The following is a 22,015-nucleotide window of genomic DNA, read 5'->3' on the forward strand; positions in this document are numbered from 1 at the left end:
GTTTTGTCTTTTGCCAATCAATCAATATTTATGAGTGCATACTAAATATATGACAAGAGAAGACATTTTGTCCTTAAGATACTAAGAGTATTTTGGTTGTGATAAACCAAGGCCTCCAAGTGGTAAATATAATCTGGTATATAACTAAGGCCCAGATTTGTTGCTTCATTTAAAGTGAAGGATAACAGAGAAGGGAAAACGGGCTTAAAGGTTTGTGTTACAAGGTGGTCGCTTCTGCATTTCTATTTCTTAGCACCTAGTGCCTAAGATATGTTTCTTGCATGAATAGACCAATTCACCTTTCAGGAACATTTATTTACTGTGATAATGCTGACCATTCAATTTTCGTTCTCTTCTTGCAACTATTCTGAAATCAGTTTAAGCAGAAGAAAGATGAAAATACTGTCTCCAGGGCTCCTTTCATTAAATTTTTACTTCTACAGGTTACAGGAACCCACAAAACAAATAGTGTTGACTGCAAGGTTCAGATTCTGATTTTTAGTAAAGTGTCATTTTTGTATAATTTCATTCTATCACCACCTGCTGATTTATAAAAAGTATATAGCATTCAAATATTAACATGCTAGACAAATTAGAAAATTATTGCAAACAGCATAGTGTTGGGGGAAGAATAAAGACTTTGGAGGTAAGCTTAATCTTGTAACTTATTAGTTGTTTCTTCAAATAATCTTAATCTGTTTGAGCCTCAGTGTTTTTATCTTTACAAAAAAAATAACATTCCAGGGCCCAGCGGCGTGGCCTAGCGGCTAAAGTCCTCGCCTTGAACACCCCGGGATCCCATATGGGCGCTGGTTCCAATCCTGGCAGCTCCACTTCCCATCCAGCTCCCTGCTTGTGGCCTGGGAAAGCAGTGGAGGACGGCCCAAGGCTTTGGGACACTGCACCCATGTGGGAGACCTGGAAGAGGTTCCTGGTTCTCGGCTTTGGATCGGCGCAGCACCAGCCCGTTGCGGCTCACTTGGGGAGTGAAACATCGGATGGAAGATCTTCCTCTCTGTCTCTCCTCCTCTCTGTATATCTGGCTTTCCACTAATAATAAAATCTTTAAAAAAAAAATAACATTCAAATAATACATTTGGCTCTGTGGGTTAATAAATATTACCACTGTTTCCTCCCTTTTATATGCTTTTAGGTAAAATTAATTACCCGGGACATCCTCCACTGCTCTCCCAGGTGCAGAAGCAGGGAGTTGGATGAGAAATAGATCATCTGGGTCTTGAACTGGCACCATGCTGCTGCTGCAGGCAGTGGCTCTATCTGCTATGTAACAGGCTGTCCCCTTGGCACTGCATACTGCTGTATAACTTCTAGAGTATGCATTAGAATCTTTATGAGATATTCCCTACTCTAGAAATTTGAAGTCATACTTTTTTTCATGTTCTCATTTTCTTAAATTTTTTTGACTAGACAAATTTGGAGATCTTGTCATTTTTATTATTACACAATTTTTTTTCAGTGTCATCTATTTCAGGGTTGGTCAGTTTTTCTGGGAATCCTGATATCTATACATAATCTCCTTCCTTCCTGAAAAGAATTATCATTCTAATAGATTTAAAAGAAACAAATGAAAGAGACTTTGTACGAATCCCATACTCAAGAGGGAAGTGTTTTTTTTTTTTAAATAAATGGCCAATAACACAGAATATTAACACTTCAGTCACTTATCAAAGCTTTTGAGCAAAAATCGATTGCAACTCAGCACTTGATAAAGGCTCACTGAGACACCCGAGGGTTCACAAGAAAGGGTTGAATGAATGTGAAGATTCTGTATAATTTTCCTCTCCACTTTAAAACTGTTATGAGTGGAATAATCAAAAAGGAATATTTAAGGGCCATATCACTTATGCCCCCTGAAGAACCGTCATGATTAAAAAAGATTTAATACAATTAGAGGATTAATACGAAAAACATCTATTTAAAATAATGCTTTCTGTAAAATAACAGTAAAAGATAATTTTCTATTACTTTTCCCAGTGGCTCTCAAATAGAAAAATTATGCAACAAAATTCACCACTGAATCTAGTATCTGAAAAATTTTGACATTTCCTACACATATATTTCTTTTATATATATTTTCATATATCATATAATGGTAACAATAAATGGCAAAGGGAAACTTGAAGCCATAATATCTGAGTATATAGAGAAGGAAGCATAACTAATATCTATGAAATGAACAGATGAGTAAGTATATGACTATAAACTTCCTTTTTTCCCTTCAGATGCTAGCATTATAGGGCTGAATTCAGTGTTTAGGTATAAGTTAAGTCAAAATGTTTATAAAGTACCTATGCATATGCCACTTTAAATTCATTTTCCTTGTTTTTTTTTCATTTTCTTATTTAATACCACACTTACCCTTATATAACAATTTAATGAATTTTAAAGTATTCAAATTGCAAATGCTAAATAGGAAAAGAGAGATATTTGAAGGTACTTGAAAAAGTTAATGGAAACTAAGATTAAATTTATCTCAATATAAAATTTCTTTGAAATTTATACACTGTTTCTTCATAATATGTAGGTCCATTTCTTTTTTAAAATATGTATTTATTTTGAAAGATAAAGTATCAGAGAGAGAGAGAGAGAGAGAGAGAGAGAGAGAGAGAGACCTCTTCCATCTGCAAGTTCTCTCTTTAATAGCTGGGCTGGGCAGGCAAAACCAGGGGCTTGAAAGTATATTCCTGTTTCTTATGTGAATGGCATTAACTCATGAACTCAGTCAGTATTTGGGGTTTCCCAGCTGGCTTAGCAGGGAGGCGGGTTGCAAGCAGAAGTATCCTGGACTCCTAACTGGGATACAGACACACCAGCAGTGGCTCAACGGGCTGCACCATAATGGCCACCCCTTCATGAAGATGATGAAGATCCTTATATACACAAAATGAATGAGAAGAGGAAGGTTTCCCCAATTCAAGTATATATCCTGCACTTAATCATTACTTACACACACACACACACACACACACACACACACACACACGACAGACAAATGGTGGAATGAATGGGAAACTAGAAATATTTTGACTGGGTGAGAGTGCTACAGCATAGCACTTAAAATGTACGCATCCCAGGCCCGGCATGGTAGATTCTTGGCTAAAGTCCTCATCTTGCATGCGCTGGTATCCCGTATGGGCACCGGTTCTAATCCTAGCAGCCCCGCTTCCCATCCAGTTCCCTGCTTGTGGCCCTGGGAAAGCAGTAAAGGACGGCCCAAAGCCTTGGGACCCTGAACCCGCATTGCAGATCCAGAAGAAGTTCTGGGCTCCTGGCTTCGGTTTGGCACAATTCCAGCCATTGTGGCCTCTTGGGGAGTGAACCATTGGACAGAAGATCTTCCTCTCTGTCTCTCCTCCTCTCTGCAGATCTGTCTTTCCAATAAAAAACAAATGAACAAAAAAAAAGATGTATACTTCCCAATTGTTGAGTCTATCTTCCTACTACTGTGCACCCTGAGAGGCAGCAGGCGACGGTTCATTTGTCTCCCTGTCACCCACGAGAGGCCCTGCTGGAGCTCTGGGATCCTAGCTTCAGCCTTGCTAGTCCTGGATTTTAAGAGTATTTAAAGAAGCAGACAGCAGATGGAAGAACTGTCTCTGTCATCGTGCTTTTCAAATAAATAAATAAAAATAAATCATTTGGTTAAAAAAAAAACCGCTTTGTTTCAGATACAAAAAGTAAGCTTTTTGGGTCCGGCGGCGTGGCCTAGCTGCTAAAGTCCTCGCCTTGAACACCCCGGGATCCCATATGGGCGCCGGTTCTAATCCCGGCAGCTCCACTGCCCATCCAGCTCCCTGCTTGTGGCCTGGGAGGCGGTCGAGGACGGCCCAATGCATTGGGACACTGCACCCATGTGGGAGACATGGAAGAGGTTCCAGGTTCCCGGCATCAGATCGGTGCGCACCGGCTGTTGTGGCTCACTTGGGGAGTGAATCATCGGAGGGAAGATCTTCCTCTCTGTCTCTCCTCCTCTCTGTATATCTGACTTTGTAATAAAATAAATAAATCTTTAAAAAAAAAGTAAGCTCGTCCTTATTCCCCTACAAAACCAATCAAAGCTACTTAGACAAATGGTTTATAAATAATCAGAAAACATGTAGAATGATAACTAGAAGGCAGCAAAGGTCATTAAGAACACACCACAACCCAGCGACCACGAGTTTCCTAGACAGACTCCACAAGCACTTCCTACACCTGATGATTTGGGCTTTACCAAGGCATTTCAAAGAATCATTCCAGATAACATTTAGCAATAAAGGCCAAGTTAGTAAGTTCATTTTCCAACAGAAAACTGACTCTATAGAGTAAAACCAAACTGACAGTGATTTCAAAGGTTTATCACTGGGCTTATCCCCACCCATATTTTATAAATGCCTGAGACAAATAAATAATAAATAGAAGCAATGAGTACTCTGTGACCCACTTTTAAATCAATTAGATTATTAATTTTAACAACACCTCTCTGAGGATTGTAGTTTTATCTCTAATTTACCACATGAAGCCTGCAACATAATGGGTTTAATCAACTTGCCAAGGGCTATGATGATTTAGTAGGTTAGGCAGTAGAATAACTAGAATTCAAGTTCTGGAATGATCAAATTCAAAGCTAACATGTAGTCTTAATCACTATGTTGTCTTGCACACCACAATAACCAACAATTAAGTATTAAACATTACTAGAAACAAAATGGAATAAGATTGATTTAACTCTTGCTCTTAAGAAACTTACTTTCTAGTGGAAGAATGGGAAAAGAGATTTTTAAAAGAAGCAAGAGTAGAACTTATGGAAAGTTCGGAGATGTGTTACAAAAGAGAAATGGCAGTATGGACATTTTCTTTGAAAAGGGTCATCAGAGTTTTCTGAAAATAGAACATTTAAACTGAGACCTACAGGACAGAAAAATAGGAATAATCTCTTTCTGATGACTTCTTTTTTCTCAATTAACTAGTGAGGACAACTAGGAAAGGGAGCAGAGAAAGGAATGATATGTTTTGTGTGTTAAGAGAAGTATGAACTATACATCCCACCCATACAAAGAAAACTAATTAGAGAATCCCAGCATACTTGCCCAGCATTATCCTATGTCTATCTGACGTTTGTGTTTATTTATTTAAGTATCTCTGATTTGCTTCAGCTATGTGTCATTACAAGGATACAGCACAGAAATGGCAAATAGATGAGTTCAACCAATTGAGTCTCATGAAGGGAGTTTATCACAAGGAAATCACGATCACCGATCCCAGAATCTAAACTGAATAAGGGAAATGAGAAGTGAACAAAGGAAAAGAAAAGGGAAAGTAGAATGAAGAGAAAAGCGGTAGGGTCAACAGATTGGAGGGCATCAGGTGATTGAAAAATAGTAACAACAACCAGCACTACTGAACCTTGAACAAGTGGTTATAGCCAGGGATCTGAAGTAAAAATATATGAGGCAATATAGATCCTACTAAAGACCACATCTTAGTCTGGTGACCAAGGAAAGGAAGAAAAAATGTCCGCAGTTGGACATGTCTATGGACTGATAGCAATGCCAAGGATGATGCTAGAGATTATTGATAGAGTTAAGACCAATTGTGAGTGAAAAACTTGGGAAAGTTAATAGAATCTGAACCTAAAGAGATTTTGTCAATAATTTCATTAACTGAGAATGGCAGAGATTTGTATTACGATGAAGTGTACAAAAAGAAGGGAGTTTCAACTGACTCCCTGGATTCAACAGAAGCCACTGATAAAATTTTCAATGTAGAACTGTACATGATATCACACAGACCTGCCCCTGCAACGATGCTTGATTCTGGCACCTTTACAAGAGGTGAGGTCTGGACATGTTGTCAAACGACAAATAGCAGAAATAACTCACTGTACTTGGTAATAACAGGAAGGGGATTTGAACTTGGCAAAGGAGGGGTATAGTTAAACCTTATGAGTTACAATAGAGAAGAAAGGTAAGGCTTATTTTAAGTTACCACAAAACTAGAACACAAAACAAGAAAGTTGCAGAAGCTCTATTCAGAAGCACTATAGCAAAGACCTTTCCTGCCATTAAGGAATCTCAAAAAAAATGCTAGTTGGGAGCTGGTGTTGTTAACTCAGGGGTTAAGATGCTGCTTGTGATGCTAGCATCCTATATACAAGTACAGGTTCAAGTTCTGGCTATTCTGCTTCTGATTCAGCCGTGTGCTAATGTTAATACACCTGGAAAGGCAGAGGAAAGATCAACAAGTGCATCGGACCCTGCCATCCATATGGAGGACCTGGCTGGAGTTCCTGGCTCCAGTTCTGCTTGGCACAGACCTGGCTGCTGCAGCCACTTGGGGAATGAACTGGAAGATGGAAGGCTGCCCTAAGTGGTTAGGCTCACATCACCCAGGTGGGAGACCTTGACAAGGCTCCTGGCTTCCTGGCTTTCATCTGACCCAGCCCTGAGCAATGCAGCCACATGGAAATGAGCTAGCAGATGAAGATCTTCCTCCTGCTCTGAACTTTTTCACATAAGTAAATAAACCTTAAAGAATTAGTAATAACAGAATACTTAAAAAAAGTCTAAAATCTTTTCAATTTTCAACAAGAAATGCAAAAGATGTGAATAATGTGATGAGGTATAAACATTTTAAGATATTTCTGTAAATAACTTGCTTTTGAGACTTTGCTTTACAAGATGATTCATTAGAACACTCATCGTTTGTAACATTCAATCATTCATGCTTTTGCAACCACATTTATCTGCATAAAGTACTAGCACAGGTGCTCCATGCTGTAGCACAAGGGGGTTCAGCCACCACTGCTGATGTCAGCATCCATCCCACATGGGGTGCTGGCTGGAATCCTGGCTGCCCTGAGTCTTAGCGAGCACTCCGCTAGTGTGCTCCAGAAGTAGCTAAAGGTAGCTCAAGTATCGGGATCCCTGCCATCCACATTCCGTATTCAGCAATGGTCCAACCCTGATCAATGTGGCCATTTAGGAAGTAAACCAGTGGATAGAAATTCTCTTTTTCTGTCTTTCCTTCTCTTGTCATTTCGCCTTTCAAATAAAGAAATTTTTTAAAAATTAGAATAACCAGGGAATGTGGAGTATATGAATATATCACAAGGGTTTAAAGAACATGAAAGAATTCAGCAACAGATCACAGAGACTAGAAAAGGCATTGATGTTAATTTCAACTTCAGCTAACTTGAGATGCACTCTTTTAATTCTGTGGCTTTCATAGTTAAGACATAAAGAGTGCATAGCAGAAAGAGCAAGAACACCAATAGAGTAACAAGAGTAACGAATGAGAAAAAAAAGGCTGAATTCCTCACCTTGCATCTGCTGGAATCCCATATGGGTGGTGGTTCATGTCCTGGCTGCCCCGCTTCCCATCCAGGCCCCTACTGTGGTCTGGAAAAGCAGTGGAGGACGGCCCAAAGCCTTGGGACCCTGCACCCATGTGGGATACCCAGAAGAAGCTCCTGGCTCCTGGCTTCAGATCGGTTCATCAGCAGTTGCGGCTATTTGGGGAGTGAACCAGCAGACAGACGGTCTTTACCTCTGTCTCTCCTCTCTCTAATTCTTCCTTTCCAATAAAAATAAAACAAATCTTAAAAATTATTTATAGAAATGTACTGTGTTGTTTTCTGGACTTGCTTGTCAATATTTGTATTCTTTTCTAGAAATAGTTTTCATATAGGCGTTTGTTGACAATCATATGTTAGTACATACTGTTTGAATAGCATTAATAGGATTAACTTAAAGGAAAAATAGGTTCTTCTTAATTTTTTAATTGAAAAGTTAGATCTACAGAGAAATACCGAGGCAGAAAAGTAACATCTTCCATCTGTTGATTCACTCCCCAAGTGGCTGCAACCGCTGGAGCTGAGCCGATCCAAAGCCAGGAGTCATGAGCTTCTTCCGGATCACCTACATGGGTACAGGGTCCCAAGGCTTTGGGCTGCTTTCCCAGGCCACAAACAAGGAGCTGGATGGGAAATGGGCAGTCTTGACATGAACCAGCACCCACATGGGAGCCCAATGCATACAAGGTGAGGACTTCAGCCACTAGGCTACCACGCTGGGCCCAAGTTATTATTTTTTAAAGGTAAGTGCTTCAACTCAGATACAATACATATACTACCCCTGAGCAGTAATAATTATTCTAGGTAATAGTGTGGAAGTATCCAACTCTGTTAAAAAGGCTTGAAACTAGGCAATTTTAAACTATACTGAAGAATATTTTTAAAAAGAATAAAAAATATATTGTAAACAGTTTAGCCATCATCTACTTTAAAGACTGGCTTGTTAAAAGGCCATCACCTTTTATCCATTCCCCTCTCTCTTCCTTTCAGCACTATTACGAACCTATTCACAAGTGCACCCCTGGACAATGTTAAGCAGTAATTATGACTTGCTGACAAAGAGATATGAACAATTACTGAGCCCATTTTGAAATCCTACACTAATAAAGTCATTAGATGCTGCCCTTGCCACGATCCTTCTAAAAGCTTCTGAAGTTACAAGAACACACGGCATTGTTTGCAGGGACAATTGCTGCTGGCAGAACGCAAACCTTGAGTTAAACCATGCTGCAAATTGATCTTGACATTCTGTTAAGACCGCCACTAAAAATCAAAAGCAGAGGAGAAAAGGAGAAAATGAGTGGGTAGGATGTAATCATGGAACAGGAGGGGTTCCTCCTCACCTTCTCTCCCTCCTCTTCACAAAACAAACCAGGGAGAAAATGACAAACTCTCCTGGTGTTTTGGAACCTTTATTTTAAAGCATTAATTAAGCCCTTGACCTGGGATGCTTAGGATGGCAATACACTTCCTTTAAAAGTACTGGAAGGAAAATGTTGCAGAGGCAAAAAAGAAGTTTCAGGGAAGTTTTATGAAAAACTGGTACAATGGCTCTCTGGAAATATCAGCAGCTCACTGTAACATGTTGGTCTATTTTATCAGCTACCTCTGCAGAAATGGTATCTGCTCCTGGCATAGCAGCTGGAAACTAACACTCCTTGTGTCTCCCATGTAGACCCCACACCTGGGCTGTATTTGCTGGATCAAACGGAAGTGCAGGACTAGCATATGGTCAGCTAGGCTTCAGCCAAGCATGAATCACTGAGTAGTATGAAATTAAGATTAAAGCCACTGTGAATATGGCTAATTACTGGGACGGAAGGTAAGTTGAAGACAGTCTACTGACAATAAGGGCTTTAAGTCAATTAACTCTAGCCAAAGATTAAATAATGTGGAAAACTATCACTTGAACACTAAGGGTAACAAGTACCTATCGATACAGCAGTGGAAGTTTGCAGTGACCCAAAATGTTGCACCCCAAGGGCATTAGGTTCAAAAGCTAATATTGACAGGCAACAAAATTCTGTCTGTGAACACTGGTACTAACTGTACAGAGAATATAACACAATACTATGTGTATGTCACAAGCAACTCATGTAACCCAGGCACTATCAATTCCTAGGAAACTATTTGCAGCTACTCTGAACACTGCTTAGAAATAGTGTGCAATGCCTGATTTAACACTTTGTAGCATGCACACTGATGTGTGAAACATATTCACCTCAGGAACTTACATATAAGCAACTCATTCTTTAGCACTCATAGCTGGCTGATTACCCAGTTGGCACTATGCAAGTGGAATTTAACGTTGATTTCAAGTTTTCTAGAATCAAATGGTCTAAAGCAGCACTTGTATTTCTCTATTGGCTCCCTAGGTTATAACTCAAGATATTCACTAACCCATATAATACTGGTGGATTAACTGTCAACATGGATTATGTGGCTTTCCTTTGACAAAACAACTTTAGGCAAGAATTCCCAGCTCAGCATGGAGGGCACGCACCCAGAACATATACAAGAAGCTTAGGGTGGACTCAACGCTATGGCTCAAATGGTTAATCCTCCTGCAGTGCCGGCGTCCCATGTAAGCACTGGTTTGTGTCCTGACTGCTCTACTTTCCATCCAGCTCCTTGCTTGTGGCCTGGGAGAGCAGTGGAGGAAGGTGCATGGCCTTTAGGCCCCTGCACCTGTGTGGGAGACCCAGAAGGGGCTCCTGGCTTTGGATTGCTTCAACATGGCCACTGTGGCTATTTGGAGAGTGGGTCAGTCTCCTTCTCTCTGTGTATCTGCCTTTCCAATTTAAAAAAAAAAAGCTTTGAGTGCAATGCACACGATATTACTGGAGATGGAAAAATACTGTATCAGAGTGCCTAGGTTCCATTTCTGAATATGTACCCTGAGAAGCAGAAGGCATTCCCAATATGGGGCTTCTGCTACTCATGCGGGGGAGCAAAACTGAGTCTTGGTTTAGGCATGGCCTGGCTATGGCTGCTCTAAGGCACTTGAGCAATGAACCAGGGTACAGAAGACTTGTTTTTACCTTTCAAATTATAACAAATAATTCAAATATATGTTTCCTAGTTTTCATTTTTATTTTCACTTTATTTGAAAGGCAATGATACACATGGAAACCAAAAAATGTGTGACAGGGATCTAAGTACTTGAGACATAATACATTGTCTTCCAGCGTGTGTTTTAGCAGGCAACTGGACTGAAAGTGGAAAAGTTAGGGACTGAACCAGATACTCTAACATGGATTTTAGGCATCTCAAGTTGCATCTTAGCCACTATACCAAACAACTGCTTCTAAATAGCTTTAATAGAGGGAAGGCAAATGAACAGCTACTTTGCTAGTGCTTTGATGGAAATGCCTAATGCCTGGCATATCTTAACATGTAAGCAGTCCCGCACTCACGTATCATGGACAAGTTTACTTTAATCAGTGGTACAACTACTGCAGAAGGGTCACTGGTAAAGAATGGACCGATTTGGTGGGCCAATAGGTTCCGGTATGTCACAGAGACAAGGTGATGCTAAAAGCAAAACACTCCTCTGGAACTACAAAAAACATTCACCGGTGTAGGATTCAAGCCTCTTTCCAGATGTCCTGGGGGGATTCCAGCCACATGAGCTCAGTATTCCTGAGTCCCAAAGGCCAGCAGATGATGAAGTTCTCAAGTTCGACATGTTCAGTTCATACCACAAGGAGAATGAAGATTTTTTTTCCTTTCTTAATTACATATTTGAAAGGCAGAATGAGAGCAAGAGACAGAGATTTTCCACATACTGGTTCACTTCTCAAGCTGGGGTAGGCTGAAGGCAGGAGCTTGGAACCTAATCAGGGAACATGTCCTGCTGCCTCCCAGGGTGCACATTGGGAAGAAGCTGGAGTTGGAAGCAGAACTCTAAGTTGAGCACACACACTCTGATAATGGGATGCAGATTCTCCAAGCAGTACCTTAGCCACCTGGACCAAATTAGCACCCCTTAGTTTGATAAGCTCTAATAGTGACTACAGGGGAAGATCACACACCCAGCGGAGTGTTAGCAGTATTTCTAACGCTCTTACCATTAATAAAGGAGGTTCTCCATTATCTATTGCTTTTCAATAAGCCAATACAGTCAATCAATCAATAGATTCATTATCAATACAGTAACTTATAACTGTTTTATTTTGTCATTTGTATTTTATTCTAGAAGAGTTTATACATATTTTGATTAAAACATAATAATTGTGTATCTTCCAGGGATATAGAAAGACATTTCAAGATATTTATACTGTGTCAGTACAAATCACTGTTAATAGCATTTTAATAATGTTTTTAAAGCATCTCTTTTTTAGTTGTTTGTAAATATAAAAGAAGTTTTTGTAAATGATACTTACTGGGCTGTGGGATATTAGAACTTACTCCTTCTGTCTGTGATTCCTAACAACTTATTTTATTTCCTTCCTGCCTTTCCAATCTCTAAAAATCAGCATTTTATAGTCAGACCAAAACAAATTTTTTAGATCTATTTTTTCATGAAGTTTTAGAATTATCCTCACATACCACATTTTCTTTATTGATTCATAAGTTCCTAGCTTGATTGCACATCTTTACTACTGTCAATGTAGCACCAGCACTGTGCCAGGGCAACGACATTACAGAGACAGCTCCCTTAGGGAGCTGACAACCTCACAGAAAGATGGACAATAATCATACAAAGTAATAAAGTGCCATTAGTACAAGTCAACATAGAAAGCTTATCTTAAGTTATCAAGGTAGGGGAAATGTGGAGAGGCAAGGCTTCCAGGAGGTGGTATCTGGTACGAATTTTAAGGAATTCTTCTTTTGTAACTAAGCGCATTACTACTATGAATACACTGTACTGAAAATATTTTTATTACATCATGGTGGCTTTTTGTATGTTATACATACATTCAGTGTAAGCTTAAGGCAGTACTGGGATGAATAATTAACAACTTCTTTAGATCTGTCACACTCTTGGCTGGGTGACCTTAATTCTTCATCTGATTCAGATCATACAGGATTTCTTTAGCTGACCTACCAACTCTGCCTAATTTGTGGCTTCTCCATAATTATCTCAACTAGTGATCCTTTATTCCAAGTATCTAATTATGAAGCTTTGAATATAAATATCTTTGTATAAAAAATAGCCAAGTATATAACTGCAAAAACTAGTCATACTCTTAATATAAAATATTTGAATATAAAAAAATTCTGTTTAAAAAATTTATTTGTAAGGAAAAACATAGTGGGGGAGGAAGGGAGAAAACATGAGAAAGAGAGAAAGAGAAATACAGAAATCATCTATCTGTTGATGTATTCTCAGAATGCCTGAAACATCAGGGGCTGGGTCAGGATGAAGCTTTCGAGCTTAGAACTTAAGTCTCTCATGTGGTATTGGGAACTCAGTCACTTGAGCCATCATGACTTCTCCCAGCATCTGTATTAGCACCAAAGTGGAATCAAGAGCAGGAGCCAGAAATCGAATCCTCATGATGCTTTTTTTTTTTTTTTAAAGAGTTATTCACTTTGCAAGAGTCACAGAGAGAGGGAGACACACACACATCTTCCATCCATTGGTTCATTCCTCAGCTGCAACTGCCAGCACTGGGCCAGATTAAAGCAAGAAGCTTCATTAGGGTATTTCATTTGGGTGGCAGGGTCCAAGTACTTGGGCCACACTTGCCGTGTGCATTAGCAGTGAGCTAGGTTGAAAGTGGAGCAGCCAGGATTTGAGTTGGTGAGTATAAGGGAAATGGGCAATGCAGGTGGTACCTTAATTTGCTACCTCACAATGCAGCCCCAAAGTAACCTGGTGTCTTAACTGTCACCTTGACAGTATGATAACCACCTGTCCCACCCACATTTTTTTTCCTAATTTTGTAGTTTATTTTGTATTCCTGTTTTTTCTTTTTAAAAAATTTTATTTATTTTCATCTTTTAAAAAATATTTATTTGGGGCCCAGCATGGCAGCATAGTGGTTAAAGTCCTCCCCTTGCATGCACCAGGATCCCAGATGAGCACTGGTTCTAATCCCAGCAGCCCCGCTTCCCTTCTAGTTCCCTGTCTGTGGCCTGGGAAAGCAGTCAAGGATGGCCCAAAGTTTTGGGACCCTGCACCCACAAGGGAGATGTGGAAGAGGCTCCAGGCTCCTGGCTTCAGATGGGCTCAGCTCTAGCCATTGTGGCCGTTTGGGGAGTGAATCATTGGACGGAAGATCTTCCTCTCTGTCTCTCCTCTTTATATATCTAACTTTCTAATAGAAATAAAATAAATCTTAAAACATATTTCTTTGCTTGAACGGCAGAGTTAGTGAGAGAGAGAGACAGTTATTACATCTGCTAGTTCACTATGCAAAGGACAACACAGGCTAGGGATGGCTCAAGTGACTGCGTCCTCCGGGTCTCCCATATGGGAGCAGGGGACCGAAGCCTTGGGCCATCCTCTAATGCCTTCCCAGGCATACCAGCAGGGAACTAGAATGGAAGTGGAGCAGCTGGGACTGGAATTGGCGCCCATTACTGCTGGTAGCATTTTTTAAAAAAATAAATTCTATTTTTTATGATACAGTTTCACAGGCTCAGGGATTTCCCCTTCCAACCTCCCCATCATTTTTCCCTATATTATTACAACGGTATAGTCCTTCAGCAATAACTACCCATACTTTTAAAGTGCATGATTCACAATTTGAATTATGTTTTAGTTTTTATATCTATCTTGCCTGTCAGAATATGAGTGTTCTTAGGGTTAGGCTTACATTTTATTCAATTTTTCATTCTCAGTGTAGTATAGCATCATTCCTAGTTCATATTAAATATTCAGTGCTTACTCAATGAATAAAAATGAAATACATACTCTTTTTAAGATGCTTTCAGTTAACTTTCAGAAGTGATTTCTGCAAAATCTTTTTGCTAACATTTATCTGTTTGTTTATCTTATATTTCTATCAGGCCATTGGGTAAGTGGCTTTTTAAGAGAGTATGATGCCATATAACACAACTGTTAAGCCTACCAGGGACTTCTTGCTTATTGCTTTAAGGAAGATTGGTTCTGAAATATAATTATAAATGATGGCTAACAAGACTGTATAACTATCCAAGAAAGAATCCTCTATTTAAATGTGCCATCTAGAAATTATAACTGACTTTCTAAGATAGGATAGGATGCAAATATTTATTGCTTCTTTTTCCATAATCTTAAAAAATGCTTCATTTTAATGAGAAATAAAATGAGTAAGTCCTTGCAGGCCAAAATTTAGTAAGAAAGAGGAAAGATACAAGTCATTAAGGGTGAAGTATGATATTTACACTATACAAACATGAGTCTGAAAAATCCAAATTTTATTAACGTATTCTGCAAAACCCAAATCATCAGTATATGCTGCAGAAATGTTTCCTTTTATATTCCAGTATTTTTAGGAGAAAGCAGGAGATTTAATTTATAGTAGCAAGTGAGACTTAAATTTGGGCAACTGCACCAAAGCATTCGTTTAGTCTAATACCTTTCACTCACAGGAGATCCAAAGTTAATTGTGATTGGAGGAATATGTTTCCATAAGCTTAATCACAGTATTCCTTTAGCAAAAGTGTATACAGTGGGCAAGTTTCTTGACTGGGACATCTGTGACTGAAGAAGCCACAGGCTTCCTGACTTTGTCTATATTTTTACATGCCTAGTCTGAACTAGGATAGCCAGATTAAGGCCAGAGACTATCCATTAGCAATTCATTTCCTAACTGTTATATTTATCACAATCACAGTTAAAAGCAAAGTTGCAGTGTAGAAAACTCTTCTGAATTTCCACATATTAATAGGCACCATTTAGTAGTGTATAAATACAAAGTAATATATAGCGTCTGTATATATAAATATGCAAACAACTATTAATATGCAGCCCATTGTCGATTAAATATTAGCACTAGCAGTCTTCCACTGAATTTATAAAGTCTGAGATTTTTTTAATTCAAAATTAAGGCATTAAATTAACAATGCAATCAATTTTAGTGATAAACACCTGTGAATAAATGTTAAAATCCATCATACAGAAGGACATCTAATTTGGTAATTTTATTAATAAGTAAAGTGTTGCCAAGCCAAACCCTTTTATGTGCAATAAATCAACCTAATGAATTCTCTTATAGTTTCAAATATCAAAAACAGTCAATTTTACTCAGTTTTGGAATATGCCATTCTAAGAAACTTTCCTCTTACACTTGTAAAATCCGTGCGTCTCCATCAGCCTTAACAGTAACAATGACAGAATTATATATGAAAAGTAGCAACGTAATTTTGTGATTTTTATACAGGAATATGGTATCTTAAAGGAGTCCTGAATTTTTAACATGGGCCAAATTAATTTCACATAAAGATACTATGTTAAATTCTATAAATCATTCAATTCTTTTTGTGCGCAATGCCTCTTTTGGAGTTCCTATAATTGTTCATTAAATTGAATTCCTAGATGTTTATATTTATAGTCTTTAATATCACCAATTTGCATTTTGATGGTAATTACTTAATAATGGGATGTCACATTTTTAAAAAATGAGGACTGAAATATCCTATCATACTTCATAGTTGGTCCTGCAGTTCATTGAGAAATAGCCCTAAAGCCTTAAACAAGGCCTTTATTTAGTGTTTTCAAAAAAAGTGTTATAAGGAGTTAATAGGACACAGCTGTACTGGCTCTTTCTAATAAGCAGCTTCTGGCGCTTTGGTCACCACAGGTGTCTCTGTAACCTGCAAACTCTTATTACTAGTGTATCAAAGTTGTGCTACTTAACAGACTTCTTTAGTAAAACATAACAAAGCAATTACATGGCTGTTGATTGCCAGTCATAAAAAAACCCTCAAACACTGTTTTTCAAAAGAAACTACACTGCAATTTTTTGTCATTTTAAAATAAAAGGAACTAAGGAATTAAATGGAGGATAGAACAAAATAACAGCAGGTAGCCTGCTGAACTTAGCCACTACAGATGGTTTAGAAATAGTGTTTCCTTCTTCATCAAGTTGTGGATAAAAGGAAAGGAGGAGATTCCTTACTGCCACTGAATGGCAAAGATTTAGCCAAGTCCCTAGTCTACGTATTCTGCCTCATGAAAGACCTTCGATGCTGCATTTTTTATCTGTTTTTGGCACTGCTTTTCATCACCTTTAACTGAGTGTGAATAATAATCTAATTTAATTTAAACAAATACAGGTGCTAAAGGTTCTTTATTTATGTATAACAACGAATATTTCCAAGGCAGAAAGGAGTCATCCTGAAAACTTTCTAACCACTTGCTTAAAAAAATGAAGTATTAGATGAAGAAGAAATTGCTTCAACATTGTTTTGCGTTACATTTAAGGGAAGAACAATCTCTTTTCAGCTTAAGATTCCACAGAACAGAATCTGAACGATGACCAAAATATTCAGTGAGCCGTACAACAAAAAGACAAATCAGATGATTTCTAATTGTTACATAATTGCTTAAATTAGGTAGCTATAACAGACTTGCCTTGGAATGATTTAATTTAATCTCCTTGTTCATAAGCCAGCAGCTTGTGATCATGATTGTGCTAACACACCCAAAGTGGCATCATGACACGCTATGGACAAATGTGTAATTAAACATGATGAAATATATTTGAGGTAGAAAGCTCAAACAGGGAAAACACAAAGAATTATTCATCACTTAGAGATATTATGATTAACAAACTAAGTAAACTTATCCTGATGGCTAGGAAAGGAATTTTTTTTTTCTCCTACTGAGAATATGGATGTATTGCTGGCTCTGTCCAAAAGAATGTGTGCAATAAAGCGATTACATCAATTAGCATATGCTAGAGTTAAGCTATTTCCAATTCCACTGGATTGGTTCAGAATGTTCTGCCTTTTTCACTAAAGTTATTAAAAAAAATAAACTTACCACTAGGATTGTGTGTTAAGACTTGCTTTGCCTTTTGTGGACATCATTAAAAACATTTTCTCTAAATGTTAAGCAACACTTTAGAAATGTAGTTTATCTGTCATTGCAAAAGAGATGACAGACATGTATTTTTGTTTTCAAATCATTCTTGAATTTAAGAAGAGTATTTTATAAGTAAACATACATTTTCCTAATTTTAAATAGCTGTATGTGCCAGACAAAATCAGTAGCTTTTATGTAGTGAAATGCAATGACAGTGAACTGAGTGCTGAGAATGAAAATGTTTACGATGAGACAGTGAACACAATGATGATTTAAAAAAACAACCCAGAAGCCCAAGTTACGACTCGTGAACAACAGTATTACCTTGCTCTGTTGGCGTCCTTTGTCAAATCCCAAGCCCAGGTTATAAAATTTTGACTCAGATAAGAAACAATAGACTCAGCACAAAGCATTTGTGAGCAGAATACGTTTGTTAGTACACTTTCATCATGGTGGAGGTAGACAGCAAGAAGCTTTCTCTGAAAAGAGAAGAAAGGATTGATCAGTTAAAATATCCACCAATGTAATATTTACTGAATTTTAGAGATGCATCATTAATCTATAGGAAAAACAAGCACAAATGTTAAATGCTATTCTCCAAAAGAGTACCTTACACTTACAAGGTTCGTGGTTGCTAAACTGATATTAACACGAGTACATTTTGCTTCCTTATACTCTAAAGAGGCAACAATAATCAGAACTAGTTTTAAACATTATTATTACATATTTCTGTTAATATGTATTGTATAAGTCTATCTCTCAAGCAGAAAGTGCATTTTCCTTAACTAAAATGGGTTTGACATTCCTGACACTTAAGGCACATTTTATATATAAGAAGAAATATTAACTCTGAACCATCCAAGTATACAGAAAAAAAAATCAAGACTGAATGGCAAAATTTCTGTTACATTGTTTTCAATCCAAACATGGAAAAAAAAAATCTCTTTACCTCAAAAGGAAAAGGTATGAAATGAAGTTCTGTTTTAGTTCCAAGTGTAATTTACAATTCCTTAACGCATTTCTATGTGGAAGGCTTTATTTAAGAGCACTTAACATCTTTGTCACTTAAAGAGATAGAAAAATACTCAGTTCACGTGCTTTCTTTCTTGTTTTTATTTTTAAAAAAATTTCAGTGTCGCTTTTGAAATGGAACATTATGCTTCCCTTTTTGCCATAATAAAACTCGCCATCAAAGAGTAACAGTTTGCCCTCTTAAGCGTCCTTTGCTAAGTTATTCAATAAAATCATTAAAAGTAAAAACTGAAACAGGACAATATAATTTGCAACATATCAGCTTTAACCATAATGAAATATTGAAAAAAAGCCTATCTATTGTTGATTTAACTTCTTAATGCTACCTTACAGGAAAGCTGAGTGAGAGAACAGTCAAAACGAACAGAAAAAAGAAAAGACAGAATTTGATGGTAAGACAACCTGCAAACCAACCTGTCTAATTCTACCCAAGGAAAATTTCAAAGACACTTAGGCTCTTTCCCCTCATTTAAATAAGAGTGTGATAATAGTCAGTAAATGAAAATTTGCTGGTGTGGGATTCTAATCAAAAGGAGGACATTTAAAAATATAAGGGTTATGCTGATAAAAGGCCAATTAAGTCTGATGCTTGGAGTTATTCTGATGAAGAATGCAAATAAGAATAAAGTCCTTGGTAAAATTTCTTACAGATTCTGTAAGAAAATATTTTGTACTAGATGAGGCTAGCCAAAGGCATATAGCCAGATAAAGAGTAAGAAAGCATGTACTATGAATGGGTAACTCTTCTAGTTACTCTCATAGCTCTTATCTATGTTAGTCTTCAGAATAGCCCTGTGAATGGGTACTCTTAACTTCACTGGTGAGGAAACAGAGGTTTAGAAAAGCTGATCTGTCCCAAATCCCACATTTACTAAGTTAGATAGCTGGGAACTGGAACTGAGATAATCTAAATCCACATCTAGAGTTCTTTCTCTGATAATACAGTGGCAGCAGGAAAATCAACCAACCACACAGCAGTTAAGACTGTGGGAGCGTTCACATAATATGAAGATGTCAGATTGCATGCAATATCAGTGCTCTCTGAGACAGCCTGCCTTGCGAATAAGGACAGGACTCCTGGGTGTAAGTAGCTTGGCTGATCCCACCCAGCTTCTATGTGCTAATTTACTTATTCATTCATTCACCCAGCATTTGCTGGAATTTTCTTTGTCAGGCCCAGCATGAAGCACAGGAGATAAAATGGTGAACCAGAAAGATTAAGTGTTTCTTCAGGTATGTTGGTATCAGCGGATAACAGGAGCAGGGCTTCTCAGAAGTTCGTAATCAGATACACTCTTGGAGAGACACTTACTCAGTCAATTCCTACGCATCCTTTCCTTTAAGGATCGAAACAAATGCCTCCAAGAAACCCTCCCTGATTTCCTCAGGCAGGGTTAAAGAGCCCTGTTTCCTTTCCTGGGCTCACAATCCATGAGTATTACAACTGTTTACCAGTTTTCCCCTTATACTAAGTCTCTCAAGGGTGACGATTGGGTCTTTGAGTCTTTTTGCAACCTTAAAGTAGCATTGGTCACGCCTTGTTGAAGAAGCATGCATGTTGCTATCAACCACAGTCTTCTGGCAGGAAAGACACCAAATGGCAGCAGTGAAGCTAAAACAGTTTTAGTAAAGCAAGCAATCTGCTGCCTTAGGGAAGAACGTCAACTGGTCAGCACTAACAAATTCAGAGCTCCTCTTCTTAGGAGCTCTCTTGCTGAACAGACAGAGGGATGTCAACCTCTAATTCAGCTGGAGCGTATCTCAGCAACTACATTTAATGAGACACCGGGAACAAGGGAGCTGTCCACTTTTAAATCAGCATATTTCTAACCAAACAATAGCAATGGCTAAACCTTTAAAACGCCTATTTCTCTCAAGAACATTGAAATGGCACATTTAGACTTTGGGAAAGAGATTAGTGATCCACATCGCTATCTCACTGATTTAATTTAAATGCTCTTCCAAACCAAACACACATGTGCCAAAGAGGCTACCAAGAAACCCAACATGCAGAGTTCCCTATAAGTGCAGCCGGCAGTGTTGACTGAAACTAAACTTGGAAATCCAGGGGCACTAATGCACAATATCAAGCAATAAAACAGCATCTCTTTGGCAATATTTAATTTAAAAAAGAAGAAAGAGGCAGGCGAAGATCAGGCACTGTCTGTTTTGGAAGATCAACCATTCTGCATTTCAAAGCATTGGTCCCTGCAATATCCAGGTTACTGTGCTAGAATCTCCACTATTATTATCGCAGTTGTGAGAGGGAGGGCAAAGATGTGTTTACTCAGTGATTAGGCCCTTAGAATAAGCCTCTAGCTCCTAGAGAGGCAGCTCACCACTTATTCATTTGGGCCAATTCACAAAGCCTAGGAAGATTAAACATCCATGCTGAGAAGACAAGCGAATGCAGACGGCGAAAAAGAAATAAAAATTCTTTAAAAACTCTGAGATGACTTCATTATTTTTCCACAAGGAAACTTTAGGAAAGTGTTTAGTTAGAGAAAAACCCACATTGACCTCTCTCTAAACCCTTAATCTTTCCTTTGTGGTGGCACTGCTTTGTGGTAAGCGACTGGCTCGCCTCGCCCCTCTTTTCACTGGAAGCTGAGAGAAAAAAGGCTCTGGAGAAACAGTTTTCGTTCCAGGGACACAAACCCCTGACACTGTTAAACATGAGATGCCAGCAAAACACACTTTAAAAAAATTCCCACTTTAAGCTCTAAACTGAATGTGAGAAGGGAGATGATAAAGACTAGCAGAAGAGAATCTTAGGCTTGGGGTACTCTCATGATGGCTTCAAAAGGGCAATAGCAATAATATTTTCTCTTTGAAATAATATGCTTTCAACCAAAATTTTTCTTCTACTTTTGTGACAGTAGAGAAGCAAAATGACAAACACTCAATAAAACGCAAAAGATACTAACTCCGGGCAACAGCAACCTGATTAATTTACAGGCACGGATAAATGAGCTCTGGACTCAGATTTTTGATTATCTTATTGAGCTCAATTAAGCACAGGCCCAAACTGTGAGAACTGGGTTCACCATATCCACCAATCTGGGAAAGTTGAAAAGGTAAAGAAATTGAAAAACTGCTTTTATGAAGAAGGAGCATCTAGCACCCAGAAAAAGCATAAGAAAATGTTGTTTTCCATTACTATAACCAGTTTTTCCTTTGGCCCATTAATAATTTACATCAATAACATTTACAGAGTGCCATGTGGGTAGGCACTGTGAATATAAAGATGAATAAAACAAAATTCTCTTGCTCTGAAAGAACTGAGGATGTGGGAGTTTGTGAGGAGTAAACATTTGTGGTAATACTATAGCATTAAAGAGAATGTATATTATTTGTCCTTTCAAAGTCTCGCGGACCACAAAGGCAAGCAGCCCAGTTCTGCTGTGCTTGACATCCTCTTTGTGATTCAGGTTTTCGTAACATACAGTCTCCAGGCTTTCAGGTAATAGAAAGCTTTAGTCTCAAACTACATGAAGACTTGTTAATAAGGACTGCGGATAAAATACATTAAGGACCTATTAATGATGCCTGACCCATCATAGCTGCTGAGTGAGAGTTAGAAGCTAAAACACTTGTGGACTACCAATGCAAATTAAAGCGTTTTAAAACTAATTTCAAGGGAAATGATAGTTGTGAAGAAGTACTCA

General features: G+C 38.2%; 1 protein-coding gene across 2 annotated transcripts in view; it reads right to left on the reverse strand.

Annotated features, from left to right (window-relative positions):
* FAF1 (Fas associated factor 1) overlaps positions 1-22,015 on the reverse strand; it is a 387,381-nt gene that overhangs the window by 102,652 nt on the left and 262,714 nt on the right. For both annotated transcript variants that reach the window (XM_004588662.3, XM_058681408.1), the window contains one exon: positions 17,640-17,794. In XM_004588662.3, the coding sequence (XP_004588719.2) occupies positions 17,640-17,794 (155 nt within the window). The remainder of the gene's footprint in view (positions 1-17,639; positions 17,795-22,015) is intronic.

This window comes from Ochotona princeps, chromosome 2 (genome assembly GCF_030435755.1).
Source record: "Ochotona princeps isolate mOchPri1 chromosome 2, mOchPri1.hap1, whole genome shotgun sequence".
NCBI classification, from domain to species: Eukaryota; Metazoa; Chordata; class Mammalia; order Lagomorpha; family Ochotonidae; genus Ochotona; species Ochotona princeps.